Raw genomic sequence first — 26,308 nt, 5'->3', positions numbered from 1 at the left:
GCTACAGGAGAGAGAGATAATCACAGCACATAAATACAGCTACAGGAGATAGAGATAATCACAGCACCTAAATACAGCTACAGGAAAGAGAGGGAGAGATAATCACAGCACCTAAATACAGCTACAGGAGAGAGATAATCACAGCACCTAAATACAGCTACAGGAGAAAATAATCACAGCACCTAAATACAGCTACAGGAGAAAGATAATCACAGAACCTAAATACAGCTACAGGAAAGAGAGATAATCTCAGCACCTAAATACAGCTACAGGAAAGAGAGATAATCTCAGCACCTAAATACAGCTACAGGAAAGAGAGATAATCACAGCACCTAAATACAGCTACAGGAGAGAGATAACCACAGTACCTAAATACAGGTACAGACTCTCTCCCAGACAGGCCCGTCGCCCTGTGAGGAAGAGATAATCACAGCACATAAATACAGCTACAGGAGAGAGAGATAATCACTGCACCTAAATACAGCTGAATTTAGGTGAATGAACTTAGTACAAACTGAAGCGTGTCTCTCCTCTGACTGAATACAGCAACCTGTGGATCAGGAAGCTGACGTGTCATATCTGTTGCATTCTTGCATTGGTTCAGAGAGCTTTGCTTTGCCATGTGCTGCACTGTGCTGTACCTGCAGAGAAGGGCATGAAGGCGTCTCTCTTGATGAAGCAGCCCTTCTCATCCAGGAAGTGGCCGGGGTTGAAGCTGTGGGGGGTCTCCCACTCCTTCTCATCCTGCAGCACCGACGTCAGGAGCGGGATCACTGTAATTCCCTGCAACACACACACACACACACACACACACACGCACACACGCACACACACACAGTATGTAAATAATTATTCCATATATATTTGAGATGCCAAATCTGGCCGAATCCTTGCCCATTTATATATAGTGATAAAGATGAAACATTGCAATAGTGATAAAGGACACAGTTACCGTAAACAGTGATTTGAGGTCTTCAACTTGTTGTGCATGTGAAAAGTGCATGATAGAGCTCCTCTATGGAGACACAGAGGAGCCTTTTTGAACCATTTCTTCTGAGAGTGCAGAAAGAAGGGGAATCAAAGAAAGGGAAGGACAGAAGATGAGAGGTATAGAGGGAGAGGGAGGGAGAGAACAGGTGAGAGAGGAAGCAAGGAGAAAGGGAGGGAAAGAGGGAAGAATACAGATTAGGCGAGGTGGGTGATAGAACCTTCTTGACGAAGGACGGAGTGTAGCACAGTGGGTAAGGAACTGGGCTTGTAACCGAAAGGTCACAGGTTCGATTCCTGGGTAGGACACTGCCGTTGTACCCTTGAGCAAGGTACTTAACCTGCATTGCTTCAGTATATATCCAGCTGTATAAATGGATACAATGTAAAATGCTATGTAAAAAGTTGTGTAAGTCACTCTGGATAAGAGCGTCTGCTAAATGCCTGTAATGTAATGTAATGTAAAGTGTCCCTGGAAGGTGACGTCACAGCTGGTGGTGTGGGGAATGCTCATGGGTACAATGTCAGCCAGTCTCTGGATCTCATGGATCACGGCGTCTGTGTAGGGCAGGTTCCTCCGGTCCTCCATCCGGGGTTCCCGGTCCCCAATGACCCGGCTCAACTCCTCCTGAACCTGGTTTGCACCCCGAGACAGAGAGAGAGAGAGAGAGACTTTTGACTTTTAAAACCCTGTTTATTATTAATCACACAGTCTTAATCACTTTGCAGCCCCAAAAACAAAACCCCAACCAAACAGAAAAAAAAGAAACCAACTCCAGTCCCACACACAGAAAACACTTAAAACTAACACCACTATCCCCATGTCTCCTATTCAAACCTTCAATTCTAATGTATTGCCCACTACTGCACACAGGACCTGCTGAATACACCACTTATCCTCGAAAACAGGCAAATCATTCATCAGCAGATAATATTCAAACTCCAGCCGTATCCTTGCTCGGAGCAAAAACCGCAACCACATTAACACCTCTGAGAGAGGGGGGGGAGAGAGGGGGGGAGAGAGAGAGAGAGAGAGAGGGGGGGGGGAGAGATAGAGAGAGGGAGAGAGAGAGAGAGAGAGAGAGAGCAACCCCACCAACACCAAAACACCGTGACTCGCCCCCCTCACAGGTTCTGAGCAAAAAAAACAATAAACTAAAACAGAACTGTACTCCAATTGTGGTCCAATTGCGGTGTGTGTGTGCGTGTGTGTGTGTGAGTGTGTGTGTGTACATTTCCTCACCCTGTATGTGGGGGTACTTGGCCATCAGCAATAGGCCCCATCTCAGGGTGGTTCCAGTGGTATCCGTCCCTGCTGCAAACAGGTTGCTGACAGTATAGGTCAGGTTGTCGTCATGGAAGTAGGAACCTGGCTGGTCTGACTCCTGAGAGGGAACCGGGTGCAGGAGAGAGACCATGAACAATAAAATAAATAAAGTGTAAATTAGCCGTACAAACAATTTATGAAATATTAAATCAGGCTAAAATCATGAAATGATCATCTTGGTTTTTCTTTTCTCCCATTTCACCTCAAATAACTGAGCTGGAAAACCAATTTGGATACAATTTGGTATTTTACATCATCTCACAAATTTTCATAAGAGTATTAATTTTCTCGTGGCAAATGTCAAAATATGGCCAAATGACGATCCAATGAATTTTCTGTGGGCATGGCTTATCAAAGAAATATTCCGATAATTTCAAAACTGTTTGGCATAAACCTATGAAACTTGATATAGATATTGAAATAATATATTCATTAACTATTACAAGACTGCAGCTCTAACGCTGCTGCACAATCCAATCACATGTTGGTGCTATAGATTTTTTTTATTTATTCAAGAACGCACTAAAAATCACAGTTCCCTTGCAGAGATTTCAAACATACTACAGTGACAAAATCCATCATTAGGAACATGGATAAGTGCTTTATGGGTGCTAGAGGGTGGCACCCAACAATGTAGTACCAAATTTGGTGCTGATTAGTCACTTGATGTCGCTATAATAGTCACTTGAAATTGCAATTATTAAATCATCATAACTCCTGCACTGTTTAACCTAGAAATTTAAAATGGCTGTCAGTACATGTTTCTCCTCAAAAACGATACCAAAACCAACAAAGAACCATTACACCAACATTTTGGATTTTCCACCAATTTAAATGTTTTGGAAAAGACTTAAAAAGCTTCTCCTCCAACAGAAATTGACTGATTTCAACATATTTTTTCAACACATTTTGTTTCATCACACATACCTATACATACCTTTATACAAGTATTAATTGTCTTGTGGTTATATTTCCGGAGGTTATGTCAAAATATAGGTGAATGAAGATCCCATGAATAATTGGATATGAGGTTATGAAACTTGATATGGACAATGACAGTAGGATCAAGACTCCAGCCCTGAAGGCAGCGTTCAATCCAACCGCATTAGGTATCCAAATATGAATATTCAAAAATTCACTGCTGTATCAGACAGGTCCTTAAGTTGATGGCATGGCCCACAATCTCTGTTGGAACATACATATGAAAATTTGGTGCCCACTGTCATTCAGTTTTGGTGTTTGCCAACTATTGCTGATGCTGCTTGGACCCCAGGAATCACTGCTTGCAGCTGCGTTTTCTTTTTTCTTTAATTTTTCATTTTTTCTCCCTTCACCTCAAATAACTGTGAGCTGACACAGCCCAGAATCACCACGCTTTGTAGGTTTGTTTAGAAGGCTGTACTCTTACAAAAACAGAACCACAAAACACTTTTTGCAAACTACAAAAAACATTTTTGAGCAGAGGACAGACCTGAGTGAAGTTCTTATAAGCTAGAATAAAATCTGCATTTAATAACTATTTATAAAGGAATCCAAAGTTCAAATTTGCAAATATTAATCATGCCATTCACTTGGTTAAATACTCTGCAGAATGCAGTATTCCAGAAGCATTCACCATTAATCATGGAATTATGTTTAACTTCAGGATAAAAACAGAATTGGGCACAGTTGAGTTGCCAGTTAGAGATTCTTTCATATCATTATTTCGGTCATAAATATGTTCTATTGATTATTCTCAGGGATCTGTAAGTGTTGTCAAATAGCATATTTTCAGTAAAAATATATTTTTGATATGATTGTGAATTCTGGGCAATTCATACACATAATTACTGGAAGCACGGATTGTGGAAAATTACCTGGGACCCTCAGCAGTGTTTTAAAATATTACCTGGCAGCATCTAAAGAGTTTATTTGAAATACTGCAAAACTTAATTGAACAAGGTCAATGCAAAGACCAAAGAACAGAACACAGTGTACTCATCCATGATCCAGTAACAACAGTGTTGCGAAACAGGATTTGCCCCCTTACTGATTTCCTCCTCAGTTACTCAATTGTTAGTTATTCAGTTACTTACTGGAAAGGGTTACAAAGCCATTTCTAAGGCTCTGGGGCTCTGGGACCACCAAATCACAGTGGTCAATCTTGCCTGGAGTGGCTGGCCTGCTGAAATTCATCCAAGGGCGCAGCAACGACTCATCTATGAAGTCACAAAAGATAACAGAAGAACAGCCAAAGAACTTCAGGCCTCTCGAGCCTCAGTTGGAGTCAGAGTCGAAGCGGCAGCCATACATGATGGCCCAGATTACGTTGGAGACGGAGTACTTCACTGGCTGAGTGGCGTCGAAAGGCTCGCATAAAGACCAAATAAAGAATGAACAAAAACAAGGTTTTTTTTGCAATAAGAAGCAGGGACTGACATCACATGCTTTGGAGTTGAATTGGAGAGGTTGCAGCAATTATTGCTGGTTATAAATGTGGTTGGTAGTTCCAAATTAGGCAGAAAAGAGGGGTTAAGGCTTTTTGGTTACAGCTCTCACCCTTAAAGTTCTCAAACACCTCGATGAGGTAGCGGGATTCCTCGATGATCTTCTCCTCGCTCCCCCTCTTGCCCATTCCGAAGTCGCGCAGGTTGGTGAGGGAGAAGCGTCTCATCTCCTTCCAGGAGTTTCCGTTGGAGAACAGCACACCTGGGAGAGGGCAGAACGCCACAAGGGGAATAAACTAAGATCTGAATTTCACGCATATTTCTTGTATCTTGTGCTAAACGAAAAACAAACATCTGCAGTTTTAAAATCTGTAGGTCTGGTGACACATGTGCACATAAGTGTAAATGTGGAACACAGGTCCGCTATCCTATCAGGCACCTGCCAGAACACAGTTGCTGCCAGCTTTTACTGATGTTGTAAAAATCAGCACTACCACAGTTGGATGGCGGACTGTCCTCCAGCTAGTTATTTGAACACCCGATCTTCATGTGGAATGCCTTGCCTTGATTGTCCAATGCTGCACTGCTGTTGTGCTTATTTTGGAATTTTGCAAAATGCCAGCGACCCCTAGCTGTGGCAACAGCAGGCTGCTAGTGGGCATTTCAGGGTCTGAAAGCATCCGGCCTGAGACAGACTATTGGATCTCTGTGGGGAAAAAGTTATGTGTGAGCAAGCCTGTGGCTACTGTAGTCAGACGGATAAGTGTCCTTGGAGATGGTCAAACCAACAGACAGACGAGATTGGACTGGACTGCATACCGTGCTCTTTGAAAGTATCTCTGAATATGGGTGAAATTTCCCGGTCTCCAAACTCTTCAGCGTAGTTGACCAGCGCCTGTTTGACCGTTTTGTAGCCTGCCAGGACGACCACCTTCTTGGGGCCCAAGTATATGGTGAACACAGATCCATATTTCTTGGACAGCTGTAGAGACAGAAAATAAATTAACAGGATTTGAGCAGCACTTCCTCTGTGACAGTAACCAAGTAACCTCCATTTTGCTGTCAATAGTTTTGTTATTGAAAAACACAAAACATGAACAGCCACAACATCACTGACAATTGCTTGGTTCTGATCAAAACAGACCGAACACTCTCTTTTATTTCAAACATTTTGAATGAACAGCAAGACATGTTACAGCACAGGCAGACATATATTCTCCTTTTAGATTAGAGTGCAGCCTTTGATACCATTAACGATTCTAATCAAATTGATAGACTCAAAAGACTGGCTGTGGCTCTGAACTAATTCTCTTCTTACCTATTTAACAGAAAATTCCTTGTCTGTCAGCGACTAGAAATTTCTACAAGTGGTGCTCCTCAAGGACCTCTAGTTTTGTTTTTCGATTCCACATGGTTCATTTGGGTGAAATTACCTGCAAACCTGTTTTACCTTTTCTCTTTTATGACACCCATGTTACTTACATTACATTACATTACAGGCATTTAGCAGACGCGACTTACACAACTTTTACATAGCATTTGTTTTACATTGTATCCATTTATACAACTGGATATATACTGAAGCAATTTCGGTTAAGTACCTTGCTCAAGGGTACAACGACAGTGTCCTACCCGGGAATCGAACCTGCGACCTTTCGGTTACAAGCCCAGTTCTTTAACCACACTCTGTGTTACATCTCCCCATTCTAACAGAATGACTTTCTCTTTGACAAAATTGTCTAATCGGTGTCTCACGAAGTTGGATGTGTCACAACATTCCAGCTAAACTGATTCTGGCCTGGGTCAACGGTACATCCTTGCTCTCGTTCAGTTTATTCATTCCTTTAACTCTGCACTGGGAGTGAGTGGCTCCCTCACTCCCAATGCAAATTCTGCTTCCGGAAACTGTGGGGTTATCTTTTAACCCGAGTCTCAACGTTAATCATCGATGTGCATGCAGTCCATCCTTTTCCCTCCAAGGACACTACAAAAAAAAAACATGTCCATTTTAATCCTCTGGAGACAGAACAAAATTATACATTTAAATGGAAAAGTATAGGGACACTGACTATGCATTATAAATAAAACAACAAATATGGATGTAAATGCCCTCAATTTAAAGCTGACTGTCTTCAATTTAATCTTATATTCATTGTTTTATGTCAGATCCAATGTTCTGGAGTACAACATAAATTGTGCTGCTCTCCTAATTGTCTTGTGTCGAACAGCATGTGCACGTGTGGCCCCACAACTGAACAACTTCAGTTCACTTGATTCTTCATTAACTCGTCAAGCACTGGCCAATCTCCAATTTACTGCAGAGCTCAGTAGTGAGGACAAATGAAAGATCTCGGATCACTCACACACTCATACCTATGGGCAATTTAGAGCCTCAGATTAGCCTACCTACATGTCTTTTGACAGAGGAAACCCACACAGACTGCACCCCGAGAGAACTAAATGTAGACCCTAGTTCCTGCGATGGAAACGCACTGAGTTCCTCAAAAGGTTCCTAGTTCCGGGGTAAAGTTCCTGCGGTGGAAACGCGGCTTTTGTCCCGTGCGGGCTGCAGGACAGATGAACTGATAGCACTGTTTGATTACTGCAGCCTGCTAGCGTGCTGCCAGCACAATAATGCTGTTTGCATTCCTCAGCTAGACAGGAGATCTTCTGTCATCTGATAGCCACACTACGCTGTTCATCATTCAGAAGGAGACTTCATTTTAAACGTTAAAACTCCTAGAGCAGCATTAAAAAAATAAGTTAGCGGAGGAAAGAGGACTCTGTGGGAATATTTCACAAGTGCAGTCCATTACTTTGGCATTTCAGAAGTTTAGCAGATACACTGAATGACAAGGAATGGACAAAACGGATCGTAAAGGCTAAATTGTTTGATTAGTCCAGATATACATCTGGACCAAGTATCACCTCTCTAGGACAAGCGGGACACCGGGATGAGCATTAGACTTTCAGTGCTTATTATAGCACCCCCTATGGGCCAATCAGTGCCACTTTTGGTGTCAAAGATAGCCATTGCCTGGACTAACTGTGGGCCAAAATGGACAAAAGTTACCAATTTTTAGATGAGTCATTGGACAAAATACGAGAGGAAAATGCAAGGCATCATGGGAAATGGATTGACCTGACAAATTCCAAGTGGATTTATCACTGTATCATGATTTTACAGCAAATTGCATGTTTTGCAAAATTTTTTAAATTGATTGGCTAATAACTTCGCAAATTTTTGACAAATCCCTTAGCTTTCCTCAAACTATGTTCATGCATATCACCTGCCCTGTGAAATTTTGTATCATTCGGACTTATGGTTCATGAGATGTTTTTAAAAAAATTAAAAATGGCGGAAAGAAATTATAGGCAGACATTATAGTTCCCAATTGCAAAATTGTTCAGAATGTCCAGCTGCAGATGTGTATGAAGGTTCACTTCGCTAGGACAAAGGAGGTGGCAGCAATGAGCCTTTGACTTAGAATTCTTGTTGTAGTGCCCCCTATGGGCCAATCTGTGCCATTTATTTATGGCCAAGTTACGCGTGGCCAGGACTATGTGTGTGCCGAAATGGACAAGTTACCAATGTATGGACAAGTTATTGGACAAAATACAGGAGAATAATAATAATAGGAATTCCAGCAATTACAATAGGGGGCACCCTACATATGAAACGAATAAGAAAAGATACAAAGATTGTCGAAAGAAGAAGGAATACTAAACGTACAGAACGGCAGATGTAAAATAAAACTACGTTTGAACAAATGGCTCAAAAAGTTAATGGTAAAGCCCTGACTAAGTGGATACAAATGGGAAAATCCAGCAAGAATGTTGAACTATTTGAAGAGTTCAGGTAATACCAAGATGTAGAAACAGGGTCAAAAAAAACTGTCCAAGAGATCCTACACAGGGCTTTTTCCTGATGTTCAACATGAGGTAGATAAGGACAGTCAAGGCAGAAAGGAGCTTTATGTTTATTAAATGTTTATTTACATTAGTTTATAAAATTTACAGTAACTCATGATCAAGAAGCGTTTGGTAAAAACAAAAGAGCTGATGTTCCCACCCATCAGCTGGAGTGGGGTTTAGGTCCGGCTCACAGCGCACAGCAGGTGGGGGGATGGGCTGCGGGTGAACCCCACAGTCGATGTCAGGTCCAGCTCGTCCTCGGACACCCCCGGTGGTGGTGTGAAGTGGAACCTCTGCAGGAGGAGGGTGAAGAAGAGGAAGAGCTCCATCCTGGCCAGGCTCTCTCCCACACAGGCCCGTCGCCCTGCCAGGGAGAGATAATCACAGCACATAGATACAGCTACAGGAGAGAGACAATCAAAGCACCTAAATACAGCTACAGAAGAGAGCAAAATAATCACTGCACCTTAATACAGCTACAGGAGAGAGATGACCAACTTACTATAAATACAGCTATGAAGGGAAGAATCATAGGGCATAGATACTGATGAGCAAATTCCAAAACTTTGTATATCAAGGGTAGAAAGATAATCAATTTGAATAATCCCAGTGTTTTAAGGTGACTGATAATCCCAGTGGTTTTAGGGGTAAGAGGTAAGGGGTAAGAGAATCTCAGTACCTTTTTATAATTACAGAACTGACAGAGATAATGACAATGTAATATATATTGTCCTACAGGGGAACGAGAATCCTTGAACCTTTTTTTATAAGAATAAATCAGACTTTATAAAATCAATACAGAAATAACAGTCCCTTTCTGCAACAACAGGGCGGAGAGACGGTAACAGTCCCCAGTGCTTTTTCCCACCAGAAGGAGAGCGTACAGGCCGCAAGCTTTCATTCAGGTTCTGTGTACCTCTGCTGACCCCTGGAAAAACCGGAAAGTCTACAGACTACTCTTAATACAAACTCCTCTGACTGAAAACAGCAACCTGTGGATCAGGAAGCTTACGTGTCATATCTGCTGCATTCTTGCATTGGTTCAGAGAGCTTTGCTTTGCCATGCGCTGCGCTGTGCTGTACCTGCAGAGAAGGGCATGAAGGCGTCTCTCTTGATGAAGCAGCCCTTCTCATCCAGGAAGTGGCCGGGGTTGAAGCTGTGGGGCGTCTCCCACTCTTCCTCGTCCCACAAGACTGACGTCAGGAGTGGGACCACCATTGTTCCCTGCACAACGTTAATTAATTTAGTCGAGTTGCACTAGTACCTCAAAGCAGTAAGAGGGATATAAAAATGTTGTGGGCTCTGCAGACTGGAAGGAAGAAGAGAAATAGAGAAGGGGAGGGAGAGAAAGAATACAGATGAAGGGAGATGATAAAACCTTCTTGATGAAGTGTCCCTGGAAGGTGACATCGCAGGTGGTGGTGTGGGGAAAGTTCAGTGGTAGAATGTTGCACAGTCTCTGGATCTCGTGGATCACGGCGTCTGTGTAGGGCAGGTTCCTCCGGTCCTCCACCCGGGGTTCCCGGTCCCCAATGACCCGGCTCAACTCCTCCTGAACCTGGTCTGCACCCCGAAAGAAAGAGAGCATCGTGCTGTTTGTTTGTGTGTGTGTGTGTGTGTGTGTGTGTGTGTGTGTGTGTGTGTGTGTGTGCGTGCGTGCATTTCCCCACCTTGTATGTGGGGGTACTTGGCCATCAGCAGTAGGCTCCATCTCAGGGTGGTTCCAGTGGTATCCATCCCCGCTGCAAACAGGTTGCCGACAGTATAGTTCAGGTTGTTGTTGTGGAAGTAGGAACCCGGCTGGTCTGACTCCTGAGAGGGAACAGGTGGAAAACACCATGGAGATATAGACTCTGTAGCCAGTTCCGAATACACCGCCTCCAATTCCTAGTGTAGTAATTTTGCTAACATGTCTATCATGTGGTGCCTTATCAAATGCCTTTTGGAAATCTTAGTATATAATATCATAAACCTTACTATAATCAAAACACTTGGTAGCTTTTTCAAAGAATACCAGAAGATTTGTCAGGCATGACCTATCCCTAACACTTCTAACTTGTCTCAGATGGATTCCAGTATTTTACATGTGATGAAAGTTAAAAGGAAAGGCATGTAGTTTCCTGGATCAGTATGATCCCCTCTCTTATATATTGGCATTATATTACCTTGCTTCCAGTCCTCAGGTATTTCTCCAGTTTCTAAAGACGATCTAAAAATACCTGCCAGTGGTTTAAAGATGATCTCTCCTAATTCTGCGAGTACCCTTGGATATGCCATCAGGACCTGCTGCCTTAATTGTCTTTAGTTTATGTCATTTATCCAGTACTACTTCATCATCTATCACAATATCTGCTAAGACATTCTGTGTACTGAATATGCCTTCCAGTCTATTAGTAACCTGTCCTCTTGCAAACCTCTCAAAATAACTATTTAAGGCATCAGAAATATCTATATTCTTATAAAACAATGCTCCTTCTTAATTGCGGAGCACTTGATATCCTCCTTCACTTTCCTTTACCTAATACAGCATTGAAAGAAACATTTAGGACTACTTTTTGCATCTTGGGTAATTTGCCTTTCAAAGAACCTCTTGGCTTCCAGTAGGTCTTTTTTTAACCTTAGCATACAATATCAGCCTTATTACTTCCAGTGCTGTCATTTTTTATACATCTCATACAGTTTTTTCCCCCTCAAACTCTCCCTTATGGCTCTGTTCATCCACTGGGGGGAGCGCTTCTTCAACTTACTTTTCCTTACCTTTGGAATAAATTTACAATGCACTTCGAGAATAACCCTTTTAAACTTTGCTATGCTGTCTGCCCCCTAATGATTTGAGTCCCTCACTATCACCAACCGCCTTTTCCAGGAGGATGTGGCCATCTGGGCGCCCAGTGGCTCATCGGTCCTCCCATTCTCAGGGTCAAGAGTCAGATCAAATTCCTGCAAGGGCTGGAATCAATTTGACTCCACAACCTCTGGAGATGGAGAGGACTTGCACCCTAATAAGTGGTGGTGGTGGTATATCAAACACTGGACACGCAATCTTGTTCTTCCTGTCCATACCTCCTGCTGCCGAACCAGGAAGGAGTCCACAAATCCCCTGAGGTCCTGGGAGTTGAGTGTGTCCTTCTGTCCCTGCGCCAGCCCCTTGATCCCTTCTACCAGGTTTTCTGTGATCTTCAACATCTTGGTACGCTTCACCAGCCACCGGCCACAACACCAGCGCAGCCAGGGGAGCAGGTTATAAAGCTGCAGTAAACAGTCAAAAACAAACTCAGGATCAGAACCACAAAACGCAAAATATTTAAAAAGGAAAATTGCTGCCAAGCTCTCTTTCTTCCCGTTTTAAGAAATCACCAACTGCACCTCTGGAGTCACCTCTCTTTCACCTGCAGTGCATATGAGGATAGACCTGGGTCACAAACTAAGACACCAAAATAATGGTAAATCACTAACAATTTAGAAAGAACCCCAATGTTTATATTTTCAAATATTATCATTGCCAGGATGGTAAAATGGTTACGCAATCTACAGTGTATAAGTCCAGTTTATAGAATTAATAGAATTCAGGCTGTGGCACAGAATTCCAGAAGTATTCAACATTAATCCCTCTGAATGCAAACAGACTCTGTGAGTATTTTCAGCAAAAATTGATTTTTTGAAATGATTGTGCATTCGGGATAATTCCTCCATATAATTACTGGAAAGATGGTTTGTTGAAAATGACCAGGGGAACCTCTAAATATTACCAGCATGTAAAGGGCTAAAATTTGAAATATGTAAATATGTATTTGACCCAGGTTTGTAGACCAAAACATAGGAGAACAGTGTGCTCATCTGTGATTCAGTAGCCATTTCCCACAGAACTACAGAGCACATAGCGCTACAACAGAGAGCTGCAGCTGACTGGTGGAGAAAGATCTCTTGCACTGAGAGAAACTGCTGGCCCCTAATGTGCCATTAAGGGGGAACTAATGCAGGGGGGGTCACATGAGGAACCCTGGCTGACTTAACCCACCTTACCCCTGGAAGGAGGACAAAAATCTGACCCACAAAGGACTCTCTTACAGATCCCTAAAGACAGAACCCAGGCAAGAATCTGTCTTGACAGTGGGCCCCAGCTCAAGCCTTCTACCTTTATACAGAAACAGACCAGGGTCAAATACGTATTTGTTTTGGATTCAAATACTTTTCTACGCTTTACTGATCTTGTCTGGTACATTGGAACCACTGATATACTCTCGAAAAGTGCAAACCCCGCCAGTCTGGTCATACTGGCAGGCTCAATCACACCAGGCAAGATCAACAGAGCACAGAAAAGTATTTGAAGCCAAAACAAATACGTATTTCACCCAGGTCTGTACAGAAGGATAATTACTTAACAGTGCGCGTACCATTATTTCAACTGAAGAAGACAGCCGGACAGCTTCTTTTGTCCTCTCGACCATTTTGTGAAAGGCGGGGTCAGCGTAGTCAAAGCGGCAGCCATACATGATGGCGCTCAATATGTTGGAGACGGAGTACTTCAGTGGCTGAGTGGTGTCGAAAGGCTCACCTAAAGACCAAAATAAAGAATGAACAAAAACCGTTTCTTTCCGCCCAAGCAAAGCTTCTGTTTCTTTTAAAGGATTAAAATAGTTTTCGTTATTCCAACATGTTCACTCAACCGTGAGATCAAACAAATTAAAAAAAAAAAATAATTATACACAGGTAGGCTGCAAGAAATGGATTGCCTGACATTCTCTGGGCAGGATTCAGTCAGCATTTCTTCTTAAATGTTGCCTTACAAATAAAAACCAGCTTTGTTTTCTCCCATCACAGCTTACTGTGTTGATTTTTGTGATTGAGTCAAAGTGGAGGACACCGGGCGAATGAGTCCAGGCCCATTTCTCCCTCACCCTTAAAATTCCCAAACACCTCGGCGAGGTGGCGCGACTCCTCGATGATCTTCTCCTCGCTCCCCCTCTTGCCCATCGCGAAGGCGCGTAGGTTTTTGAGGGAGAAGCGTCTCATCACCTTCCAGGAGTTTCCGTTGGCAAATGTCACACCTGGGGAGAGCGCAGAACGCCACAGCGGGGGTAGAAACTAAGACCTGCATTTCACACGGATTTCTTTTATCTTCCGCGAAACGTAAAAACAACTGCTGCAGTTTTGAAATTGGTAGGTCTGGTATCCCGTTTGCAAATAAACACAAAACGTGGAGGACAGTTCAGCGGTAAGACGAAACACTCCGGCCAGCTAGCAAGCACCTAACGGACCACCTTCACCATCAGCTGTCGGTCCATGAAAGTTGTAAAAAAAAACAGCACTTTTCTCCAACTACCCATGTTAACAGCTGATCCTCCACAGGAATTCCTTGCCTTGATTGTCCAATACTGCACGGTTGTAGTGCTGATTCTGTGAGTATCAAAATGCCAGCGACAGCTGTGGTAACTAGTGTGCATTTCAGGGCTATTCAGCTGGGTCTGAAGGCATCCCGCCAGAGACAGACTATTGGCCATTTGATCACTGTGGGGAAAAACCTCAAAGACTGTGGCTACATCCAAATGGATGTGTTCTAAGTTGTTACGTTTTTCGGAGTACAGGAAGATGGCCAAACCAACAGATGGACAGGATTGGACTGGATTACATACCGTGTCCTTGCAGAGCATCTGTAAATATGGGTGAAATTTCCCGGTCTCCAAACTCTTTAGCGTAGTTGATCAGCGCCTGTTTGACCGTCTTGTAGCCTGCCAGGACGACCACCTTCTTGGGGCCCAAGTGTACAGTGAACACAGATCCGTATTTCTTGGACAGCTGGAAAGACAGAAAATGAACACAATTTGAATGGCACTGCCTCTGTGACAGTAGCTAAGCCATAATTTGGTAGTCAGTGTTTTTTTGTTTGTCACATTCATAAACGCAGGACAAACAGAAGCATCTAGTAGTGAGCTACGCACATGCTGGGCATATTAGAAAATGGCTCCACATATTTACGTCCACACCAGTTTCGGTGCTCCAAATGATCTGATGACAAGCATTTTTACTCACACTCTCTTCAGGTGCCAACTTTTGCCTCCTGTTATTCCAGCCTTTCATTTAATTTTGTTTAAAAGGAACACTGCACAACAAATTTACATGTCAGCAGTTTCATCAGAGATAAGTATAAGAATCTCTGCTCTGCTCGCCATTGGCAGGTAAACGGACACAAAAACATTTACGATGTCAGCATGAAGGTGCGGAAAAAATTTAATGCGGTTTTGAAATCATTCAGGATGCTATTCCATGAGTGGTAGCCATTTAAAAACCTAAACATTTATGCCTGCATTCATGCAGGTGACTCTCGATAAGAGGGTCTGCTCATTGCGAATGCAAACCATTCCATAGGCTGAAATGCAGTGGTTCCTCTTTGTGAACCGTCAGCTGAACAGGAAGTCAGATACGATAAAATCAGCGAGTGCATGTTTTTAAAGGATAGAGATTTCCCAATATGTAGAACATTTGTCACGTTCACCTTGATCATATTAACCATGATACTTTATAAAAAGTAAGATGCGTCAAAAATTATTGGAAGATTTCAAATTAGAGACCTGTCATGTGATCAGCATTTCCGGTGTCATTTTTAAAAGAACCCTTCCCCTTTGGAGCACATGTGTATAAAGTTAGCTCTGCAGTACCGTGAAGCCAGCAGAAAATATGGAACCAAAGCAGATGGCCAAGTTGTGCTGGGACATCCAGACCAATTTTCCTTCTGGTGTAAAAGACCTTTCACAGGCATCACACTGTATGCTACACTTTCTCCCTGCTATTGCATTCAAGGTTTTTTTTTTTTTTTTTTTTTTTTTAAATCAGCTTGTCATTGACATTTTATTCTGTGGGCCCTTTTCTTCAACCCAGAGGAAAGACATCACAAGTTTGATTTGTCCTACCCTGAAAAACATTTTTCTTAACAGATGCATTAAAATACCACTCCTGCACTTTGCCAAAACAATTGGCCCTTTTTTGTCCTTACCTCACAGAGACACACATGGAGCTGTTTGAGGTCCAGGTGGAGCAGGTTCCCAAGGAGGGGCAGGGGTCTGGGTCCCGGTGGGTCTTTTCCCTGCCCAGGGGTGGAAGACAGCAGGTAGAGCAGAAACAGCACCAGCACCACCTCCAGGAGGGTCAAGGGTGGGGGCATCTGGGGTAAAAACCCCTCCAACAGGGCCATGGTCCCCCACTGAACGAGCCAATCAGCTGCAAAATTACAGGGTCGGGGGGAGAGAGGGGTAGGTAGTTTACACCGAATACTCTCAGGTTGTGCTCTATTAAATCAGCCACAGCATGAGGGGTTCTTGATATCACTTAAGTTGCCAGTGGTGTTTGAGGGGCAAATCTTTCTGTAATTAATAAGCTCCAAGTATTGTATTTTTTAAAACTTCACAGAAAGGTTCATTTGACATACGCAACTCAATATTAAACCAAGGGAAAAAAAATTTTTGTCCTAATTAGTAGTTAAATGCCGATAATGTCTAATTGTCCAACTAGAAAGACATGGCAGTGATTCATTAATTGTGACATGTATTTATACAGTCAGATCTTGCCACTGTTGCCTTAGGCTTGCTCCTATGGGGGGGGGGTTTAGGCCAGGGTTGTCAGTGAAGCATATTGCGACAATTGTTTGTGAAACGAGCCATGTGAATAAATCTTGATTTGATCATTATCTGATCCTGGTTGTCATGCCAACTTTTGGAGTAAATTACTTAATTAGGCCAAATGCCATCTTACATATAAGCTACAGTTCTTGTTTAGCACATGAATGACAACCAAAGACTGTTATTTTTTTTCCCTATATGAAATGTTTTGGTGTGATTTAGTCTACCAGTGAACCAGTGTTGGTGTATGCATCCAATTTGCTCATTTAGCTCATTTATGTTAGGTGCGCTCCTGCAGTTGCCCTTGACCAAGGAACTGGCCTCAGAACTGGAGTTGGTCCCCAGGCACTGCACTGTGGCTGCCCACAGCTCCTAAGCAACTAGGATGGGTCAAATGCAGAGGACAAATTACCCCACGGGGTTCAATAAAAGTATATTTTAGCTTATATCTTACATCTTAGATGGGGTGACTGGTGGAAACAAAAAACCTGCATACACACCAGCCATCCAGGATCAGTATCGCCCAACTCTGGTCTAAGGAGACCATCAAACTATCATCAAATAAATGAGGGACACAAAGTACATCTAAAGCAGGACCTTCCACAAGGGGGTGTGGTTCACGGGGCACTGTGTAGTATGTGTAAAGAGCTGGTCTTGTAACCTAAAGGTCACACGTTCAATACCCAAGTTGAACACTGTTGTTCTGCGGGTTAAGTACCTTCAGCAAGGTCCTTAGCCTGCATTGCTTCAGTATTTAGCCAGCCGTATAAATGGATGCAATGTAAAAAGTTGTGAAAGTTGCTCTGGGTAAGGGCGTCGGCTAAAAGCCTGTAATGTAATGTAATGGTTCCTGGGTTAATAGCAATTATCAGCCTAGCATGCTCAATACGGTGTAAAAATACTGGGCAGGCCCAGGCCCAGTCTACCATTATGCAAGGAAAATCAGACCAGTAATTGTGAGCCAGCTGATGCTATATTGAAACTACAACGGTTGTCACGTGCAGGCGGGGTAGTAGGGTGTGTGGCGGTTCTGACCATTGTTGTAGTTTCAATATAGCAACTTATTAGCAACTTACTTTTTAAAAGCACATAACAGCATCTAGGTGCTGATATTAATGAGTGTCATTTATCACGTAGAACAAAACGTGAAATTATCTTAAGCGTACAATCACCACAGACATTATTTTCGGCAGAAAACGAAATCCCTATGGGAAAAATGCATTGGAAATCTGACGACGGAACCCATGGCTCATGCGAACTTACTTTCCGGTTTAGGACTACAAACTAACACCATAGAGCAAGACAACCAGCAAGTGAATTTTCTAACCGTTTATATACCTCAGCAGTATTCCAATGCTTTCCCATAGGTATTTATATTTCTGCAGAAAATAAGGTATGTGAACCTCTTAGCGCACAGCCCCTAGTGGTGGGCACGCCCGCGTGCCTAAATTACTAAACTCAAACATTCGGTGCTACTGCAACCAAAGTGTGAGATGAAAACAGAAACGCGTTGTTTCAGTTTCATTAGTAGACGATACATGACAACTATGCCGAAAACGGAGTTTCGCAGCCCCACCATTGTCGCTCCCGTCGTTCATTTAACACACACCCCCTCCCTGCAGTCTCATCTAAAAAACACCCCCCACCCTTGACATAATGGACAATATTGTCTATCTTGGCATTCATAAAAATATTCTTTCACCACTAAAAAATCGTATTCCGTCATAGCAACAAGATAAACCCGACAATAGCCCTAAGATATGCCTATACAGCAGTGAAAACGCTGCTCACTGAATAACGAAATAAACGAGAAAAAGTTTTTAAAAATGATACCATGTCATTCTACAGTCAATATCTGGGACTAAATATTGAATAAATATAAAACCTTACTGTTGGTTTTACGTGTAGAGATGTCCCTTTTGAGACTGCGTGGTCATATATTGTCTTGGACAATCCGTTTGGGAAATATAGGCGCACTTTTTTGTAAAAAAAGTTGTGTAAGTCGCTCTGGATAAGAGCGTCTGCTAAATGCCTATAATGTAATGTAATGTAATGTATCTGTGACGCCTGGGTATCTTCCAAAATTGCTGTGCGTAACACCACACCTGTTGTTTACGGCGTCGTCGCCATTTTTAGTACAGTCTGACTACATTTAGAATTCGTTTATTCGGTAGGCGAGATTATAAGCTTTCTAACGATGTATAACATGTCTAATTCTGCTTTCGGAATAGCGTTTTATAGGTCAGCGTAACAGAAAATATTCTTAGCATAGCATTCACTTACGCAATCACACTCTGTTAGCAGACAAATACGATGCACCTAACGAAACATGTTCAAGGATATTTCGTAATTTCTTGGAAAATACTATTATTATTGAGGACTTCTGAACATAGCTAAGCCATATGTTTGCTGATAGACCTAGCTGACATCGTTTTCTGGAGCAAAACAGAAGCGAATAGAACAATATAATTGATACTGTCTCTCTGTCTCTATCTACTGAACATAGAGGAGATTTCACCATTGCTATGTAAGTATTATCGTTCAAAATATTTCGGTTATATACGTTCTTTTTGAAATTGAGTATTTTTAAATAGGTTAGTGGTGTTATATAATGTAAATATTTCACACTGTAATGTAAGCGTTAGACGGAAGTGTAATAGTTTTTGTGAAGCATGCAACAGTGATGACGTCAGAGCTGGAACATTGCCAAAACGTGGTGGACGGGTGAAAATTGCTTTCATGTTGTCTCATCCCCATACAAGAAAACATACGAGAGTACAGAGTATAGAAATACACACGAGTTAATTATTACACATTTAGGTACTGTACCGCATTGTGTGACAATGTTTTTGCATTATTTTTTAAATCTGATAGCAATGTTTCATCTTAAACCCTCATAAGGGGCTCATTTATATGCTTTATAATGGACAAAAAACATTTTATTCAATTTTGGAGAGATTTTGGATATGTTTCTGGACACCTAGCTATTTTAGACCACTGTACTGACTGAAAGCTTGTAATTCCCATTTGAAAATTAATCAACAGTGATTTTCTTGAGTCAAAACAGTTGATTTGTAGTGAAATACATGGATATGTTATGATTTACAGCAATGCATAATTTAGACATTTTGGATAGATTTGGAGATGCTGGGTACACTGCTTAGTTTTTGCTTCATACATCTATAGTAGTTCTACATATCCACCCTTAGATTTTATGAACTTGTGGTCAAGAAGTTTTTGACCTAGCACATGTATAGTTTAACCTCCTGCATATATTCAATCTCGCAGTATTTCATTGCAAACTTAAAAAGTGCAAATTTATTTTGGATTTTTTGTCAAAACAATTGCATTTGTGGCACTTTATTTCTTCCAAAATTATGAATATAAACTAATCTGTGTTAGTATTGTAAATTGTACAAATGTCTTGCTTCATTTAAGCCAAGTCTCTGTGGTGTTCACGTCTGGAGTTATAAAGCTTTAAATAGGGTACCCCCTAAATGGGCAAGGATTGGCAAAATTTGGCTTGTGCCTTAAGAGGTTAATATAGGCTAAAGATAGTTTTACATTTTGATCTACTAGGCCTACATAAACGACACCCTCTAGTCTCTCAATCGTGAATTTCGAAGCCGGTACGTGTTTTAAGAAAGTAAGCTGCTATATTGAAACAACAAATGCCTGCGGTCGCATACTGCCTACCACCACTCAAGTTTTGATTATCCGACCTGCACGCGTAAACCGTTCGTTGTATCGATAGTTTCAACATAGCCTACAAAAAGACGCCAATACTGTGACACTGTGTTACTGCACTTTAGAGTTAGAGTCATTAGAGTCAGTGGCTAATGCCTGTGTTTGCACACTGTTTCACAGGCCTAAACTGCATGCAGATTGGAAGCGTAACACAAAAACCAGCGGTGACTGTGGTCCTCCGGGACTTGAGTTTGAGATCCCTGCTTTACATTCTCAGAATAATCCTCATTCCCAAGTCCTAAATTTTTACTATGATGCTTACTCTTGCCTCAGTTGACAAATCCCAGTTTACAAAGTCATACACCGCAGGATAAATCCACACTAGCATGTAGGTACTTACATGATTCCTTAGGCTTGTGCCTTTGAAGAGGATTCTCTGTGTGGTCTTCACTTGTGGTAGAACGGATTTCCTTGTAGATTTATAAAAAAGAATTTCATGGATTTTCTTTATGAAATTCTCTCAGATTGTCCGCCCTCGTCGGTGGCTGGCTTGTCAATAATATACTTTTTGTCTAACGATTTAATAGCGACTCTAAAAAAGTAGTAGCCATTACACTCTGAACCGTACGGGTCAATGAAAGGTGACTAGCAATTACAAACTTTATACCTTGCACCTGAAATAAAAATGCTGGTTCCTGTCCACCAATCAGGGACAGGAAACCAAAAGGTCGTTATCACTCAGGCCCTGTTCAGACCTGTACTTTGTATCCAGATATAGCCAGATTGTGTCTAGATTCAGTCGAGACGGACGTCTTGTGATCGGATCTCACTTCCCTGCTCAGTATGCAAATAAACACGTACATAATTTCCGTTTGCAAAGACCAAATGCGTTGTTGTTTTTAACCGGCGGGAGGTTAAAAACAATCGGTATATATATATGTTTTTAATCGGTATAATTTTATACAGTCTATGGCAGCAATGCACTACCTGTGCCTAGTCTGCCGGAAATTAAAAGAAGAAGTTTGCAAAGACCTTGGCGCGCGGGCAAAATCAAAACAAAAACAGACTGGGTGACTGGGTCTATTCCTTGGCGTGTTCCAGGCAAACCAAATCGCTCAAGACGTTTGACGAACTCGTAATATGTCTCTGCGCTTTTCGAAATTGTCAAACGTCGTGGGCAAAGCCAGTTTACGCGATTTGAGAACCAACCAAAATTATAGGCAATCTGCGTCTGTTTTGCTCCAGAAAACGATGTCAGATAGGTCTATCAGCAAACATATGGCTTAGCTATGCCCAGAAGTTCTCAATAATAATAATATTTTCCAAGAAATTACAAAAAATCGTTGACAACGTTTCTTTAGGTTCAGTGTCTTTGACTGCTACCACATAGTGGATGCGAAAAAGCCCATCAACCTGAACGAACGATTGCAGAACAAACTTCAGAATCAGAATCAGAATCAGGTTTTATTGCCAAGTAGGTTTACACATACGAGGAATTTGTTTTGGTCAGGTGGTGCATAACAGTGAACAAAAAATAAGATAAATAAAATAAAATAAACATAGTGCAATAAAAACATAACAGACATAACATAACATAAACATAGTGCAAATGGTAAACAGTAAACAATAAACAATAGTGCAAGGGGATAAAGTGTTATAAGTACAGGTGCTGTCTGTTTGGTGTCCGTGGGGGTCAGGATAACAGTACAGTATCAGTGGGGGTCCCTGGCCTTGTTGATGAGGCCAGCTGCAATCGGGAAAAAACTGTTCTTGTGTCGTGAGGTTTTGGTCCTGATGGACCGCAGCCTCCTGCCGGAGGGGAGTGTTTGAAAGAGTTTGTGTCCAGGGTGGGAGGGGTCAGCCACAATCTTTTCTGCCCGCCTCAGGGCCCTGGAGGTGTGCAGGTCCTGGAGGGATGGCAGATTGCAGCCAATCACCCTCTCAGCAGCGCGAATGATACGCTGCAGTCTGCCCTTGTCCTTGGCAGTGGCAGCAGCGTACCAGATGGTGATGGAGGAGGTGAGGATGGACTCAATGATGGCAGTGTAGAAGTGCACCATCATTGTCATTGGCAGGTTGAACTTCTTCAGCTGCCGCAGGAAGTACATCCTCTGCTGAGCCTTCTTAGTGAGGGAGCTGATGTTCAGCTTCCACTTGAGGTCCTGGGTGATGATGGTGCCCAGGAAGCAGAAGGACTCCACAGTGTCGACTGGGGAGTCACACAGGGTGATGGGGGCGGGCGGGGCTGCGTTCCTTCTGAAGTCCACAACCATCTCCACTGTCTTTAGGGCGTTGAGCTCCAGGTTGTTTTGGCTGCACCAGGACACCAGATGTTCAGTCTCTCTCCTGTAGGCGGACTCATCCCCACCAGAGATGAGTCCAATGAGAGTGGTGTCGTCTGCAAACTTCAGGAGCTTGACTGACTGATGACTGGAGGTGCAGCTATTAGTATACAGGGAGAAGAGTAGAGGAGAAAGGACGCAGCCTTGAGGGGAGCCGGTGCTGATGGTCCGGGAGTCGGAGACGTGTTTCCCCAGCTTCACGTGCTGCTTCCTGTCAGACAGGAAGTCGGTGATCCACCTGCAGGTGCAGTCAGGCACGTGCAGCTGGGAGAGCTTGTCCTGTAGTAGAGCCGGGATGATGGTATTGAAGGCGGAGCTGAAGTCCACAAACAGGATATTGAAGTAGGTTCCTGCAGTGTTCAGGTGCTGGAGGATGAAGTGGAGGGCCATGTTTACAGCATCGTCCACAGACCTGTTGGCTCTGTATGCGAACTGCAGGGGGTCCAGGAGTGGGTCCGTGATGGTTTTAAGGTGGGACAGTACAAGGCGCTCAAAAGACTTCATTACCACAGAGGTCAGGGCGACGGGTCGTTGAGTCATTGAATCCTGTGGTCCTTGTTTTTTTGGGGACGGGGATAATGGTAGAGGTCTTGAAGCAGGCTGGTACGTGGCATGTCTCCAGTGAGGTGTTAAAAATGTCTGTGAACACCGGGGACAGCTGATCGGCACAGTGCTTCAGGGTGGAGGGAGAGACAGAGTCTGGTCCAGCTGCTTTGCGGGGGTTCTGTCTCTTGAATAGTCTATTAACGTCCCTCGCCAGGAAGGAGGGAGTCGTCATTGTGATAGGGGAGGGGGAGGGGGCCTCTGAGGTGGGTGATTGTAGAGAGGCCCGGGCCCCTGCTGAGATGGGGGAGGAGGAGCCGGTGGTCTGGAGCTGGTGAATGGGGTCACGGGGGATGGTGTCAGGACTGTCCCATTGTCTTTCAAATCGACAGTAGAACTCGTTCAGGTCGTTGGCCAGGCGCAAGTCATTAGTGGAGTGGGGGGCTATCGGTTTGTAGTTGGTGGTCTGTCTGAGGCCCTTCCAGACAGAGGCCGAGTTGTTTTCTGAGAACTGCTGTTGGAGTTTCTCAGAGTACAGTCGTTTAGCATCTCTCACCGCCTTGCTAAACCTGTATTTAGACTCTTTAAACCGGTCCTTGTCCCCACTCCTAAATGCTTCCTCCTTTGCCAGGCTTAGCTGTCTGAGTTTAGCTGTAAACCAGGGTTTGTCGTTGTTGTAACTAACCCTGGTGCGAATTTGTATTGGTATGTATGTATTTTGCTTCCAAGCCTTTCTGTTGCGTGAATGATAGTATGTTTCTTGGTATAAGTGTGTGTTCGTAAATGTGAATGCAACATGCTGCCAGGGAAATGTCCCCATGGGGATAAAGAAGTTCTCTATGTATTGTAAGGAAAAAAGGACGTCTCTCGAACGTGATGAAAATGTACAAAGTTTATTTCCAATACCGGCAGTGACAAAGCGCACGAATGACACCTTGGATTCAGCAGAGTCAGACTGAACCACGAACCTTTCCAGAGGCTGCTTCTTATTTGTTTTCGAAGCTTTGATCAGTGTTGAATACACATACCAAGACGGATGTAGTCAATTTTTGTAACACCTATCAATTAGGCCATAGTGTATTGGCTGTCCTGTTGTGATTGAATTAGCACGTCTGTTGACTTGAATAGTTCCCAATCTCTCACTCCCAGTCGCTATTCTACCATTGTACCAACTGTATTGTGATAATGATAAGATCAAGGGAATGTGTGGCCAGCAGACATATTGGCATCAGAGACAGATTTCTTACAGTCCCCCGTTTGATGCTTATTTGCAATAAAGCATCACATGCACATAGTCTTCATCAGTGGCGGTGCTGTCCTGCCTTAGGTTGCTCTCCTATCACGCGGAGAACCTTACCCGTCATTGGAGCAACACCTCATTCCACTGGTCCTATCTGAGCGCTGCCTGCTATTGCCTCTGCTTTCCCTGTGGATGTTATCACCACCACAACCTGGGTGCCATGCTGATAAATAATAAACTATAACAATAGTCAGCGGGCGAGATATTTGAGACTGGGTACTACCCGAGCCAAGGGGACTGCCTTACAATGTCATTTGAAAATATAAGTCTTTGTCGGTTTAGGACAGAACACATACAACAAATCATAACACCTTGAATCAAAATCAGTATTAAACAGATGCATACGGTGGCGTATGCAAACATCTTTATCCTTGATGATTACTCTTTTGAAGTTATTATGTACATGTGTCAGACTTACATCGCACACTTTACTGTTGGTTTCTGCCATTTCGCACAAGGGTTGTTTATCTATAGCATATCATCTCCTTAAGTTTTAGTTCATTCCTTTTCAGTTGTAGGGTATCTCATCCAATTTGAAATAGCTAATCCGGTTCCTGTAGTTCCTAGAACACCATCCAGGAACCCAAGCAGTTTTCGTCTGGTAGGTGTGGGGGTTGGGCTGTCGCTCTGGAAGTTGGCAGCCACCATGTCATGGTATTTCAGGAATGCTGTTGTCATGAGGTCCTTGTACTGGGTCACGCTCTCCCCCTTGCAGTGCTCATCCAGATCTGGAGACCATGCTGTCAAGTTCACCAGGACTGGAATATGGACCCATTGGACATTGTTGATCAGGGCGCCCTGGTGTGGTCTTGCAATTATCCCAGACAGAGGTGCTGGGCGCTGCTCTGGGCACTCTTGTGTCATCGCCATCACCGGTAGCATTATTGTCAAGAGGACCTCCCACATATGTATGCCAGATTTCTGAAATAAAGAGAAAAGAAACAAAAAATAGTTATAACCCCCACCCCCCCCCCCCCCCACCCCCCTTTTTGTCTATGTCTGCAAAGCGTTCAATAAACTCGCGACAAAATCCCACAATCCCCAAGAATGACCGCAGAGCAGTAACAGAAACCGGAACAGGTAGTCTCTTGATTATGTCTACTTTTGTGTGGGTCAGGCGTGCGCCCCCCTTTACTTAATTTGATACCCAAGTATGTGACTTCAGATCTGATGAGCTGTGCTTTTTCCGGATTTAATTTAAGTCCTGCATTTTCAAGTAGCCCGAGTAATTCTGCCAGTAAGGTTATGTGTTCTTCTCTGGTAGCAGTCTGCAAGAGCAAATCATCAACATACTGAATAAGGCATTCAGGTTTGGAGAAAGCTGTTAACGCCTGGGCTAGACACTTATGGAAGAGTGTGGGTGAACTAGAAAAACCTTGAGGCAAAACATTCCATGTGTATTGTGTGTTTTTAAATTTGAATGCAAATTTGTACTGGCAGTCTGGATGCAATGGTATTGACCAAAATCCATTAGAAATGTGTAATGCTGAATAATAATTTGCTTCAGATATCAGGGATGCTAGTACTTCTGGTGTTGAAGCTACTACTGGAGCACAGGTAGGGGTGCATTTATTAAGTTCTCTGTAATCAACACAAAGCCTCCAGGAATTGTCTGGTTTCCGAACTGGCCAAATGGGAGCCATTGCTGGTGAGAGACAGGATCGTATGACGTCCTGTTGCAAAAGAGACTCAATCGTAGATTGAATATAAGGGTTTGCTTCCTCTGGGTACTTATATTGGCGGAGTGGCGGAGGATCACAGCCTTGTATATTCACCTCCATGACTTCACAATCTATTCGCCTACAATCATGTTTACTTTTAGCGAAAACACCTCTATGTTTTGCTAACACTTCCTCCAAACCTGCATCGTTAACTCTCAACAATGTATGTAAGTCATATTCCTCCGACTTCTTAATGGCATGCACTGCATGAACATTGGAAATCTCCTCAAACTCATCTTTAGACTCAGTATTGCACCAAATGCAATTGTTGCCATAATCTATAATGTAACCATGCTTTTTCATGATGTCTGAACCTAAAATGTTGCGACCATCTCCTGTTGCACTAAGCCAAGCTTTGTCTTTAAACCTCTCTTTGCCAATTTCAAAGGTAGGGTTATCTGATTGGGAAGCCAGAGACATAGTACCATCAAAGCCTTCTATTGTGA

General features: G+C 43.0%; 1 protein-coding gene and 1 long non-coding RNA gene across 5 annotated transcripts; both read right to left on the bottom strand.

Annotated features, from left to right (window-relative positions):
* Nucleotides 1-380: 380 nt before the first annotated feature.
* On the bottom strand, nucleotides 381-1,221 carry LOC135249357 (uncharacterized). Its single transcript, XR_010328659.1, has 3 exons — nucleotides 1,209-1,221; nucleotides 642-783; nucleotides 381-410 (listed from the first exon to the last, which is right to left on the bottom strand). It is a non-coding gene; the product is annotated as an uncharacterized LOC135249357 (long non-coding RNA).
* A 187-nt stretch (nucleotides 1,222-1,408) lies between these two features.
* On the bottom strand, nucleotides 1,409-20,639 carry LOC135249305 (cytochrome P450 2K1-like). 4 transcript variants are annotated; one of them, XM_064324822.1, is made up of 10 exons: nucleotides 20,357-20,639; nucleotides 15,648-15,871; nucleotides 14,290-14,452; nucleotides 13,555-13,704; nucleotides 13,051-13,211; nucleotides 11,720-11,905; nucleotides 10,327-10,468; nucleotides 10,035-10,219; nucleotides 9,739-9,880; nucleotides 8,714-9,019 (listed from the first exon to the last, which is right to left on the bottom strand). In XM_064324822.1, the coding sequence occupies exons 2-10, from the start codon at nucleotides 15,843-15,845 to the stop codon at nucleotides 8,832-8,834; spliced, it is 1,515 nt and encodes a 504-aa protein (XP_064180892.1). In that variant the 5' UTR covers nucleotides 15,846-15,871; nucleotides 20,357-20,639; the 3' UTR covers nucleotides 8,714-8,831. The 4 variants fall into 4 exon arrangements, with proteins under 4 accessions (XP_064180894.1, XP_064180892.1, XP_064180893.1 ...); XM_064324823.1 differs by lacking the exon at nucleotides 20,357-20,639 and adding an exon at nucleotides 20,279-20,297; XM_064324821.1 differs by lacking the exon at nucleotides 20,357-20,639 and adding an exon at nucleotides 16,988-17,027.
* Nucleotides 20,640-26,308: the final 5,669 nt, after the last annotated feature.

This window comes from Anguilla rostrata, chromosome 2, assembly GCF_018555375.3.
Source record: "Anguilla rostrata isolate EN2019 chromosome 2, ASM1855537v3, whole genome shotgun sequence".
NCBI classification, from domain to species: Eukaryota; Metazoa; Chordata; class Actinopteri; order Anguilliformes; family Anguillidae; genus Anguilla; species Anguilla rostrata.
The sequence above is the reverse complement of the archived record's forward strand: the minus strand, read 5'-3'. Positions and strand labels throughout refer to the sequence as shown.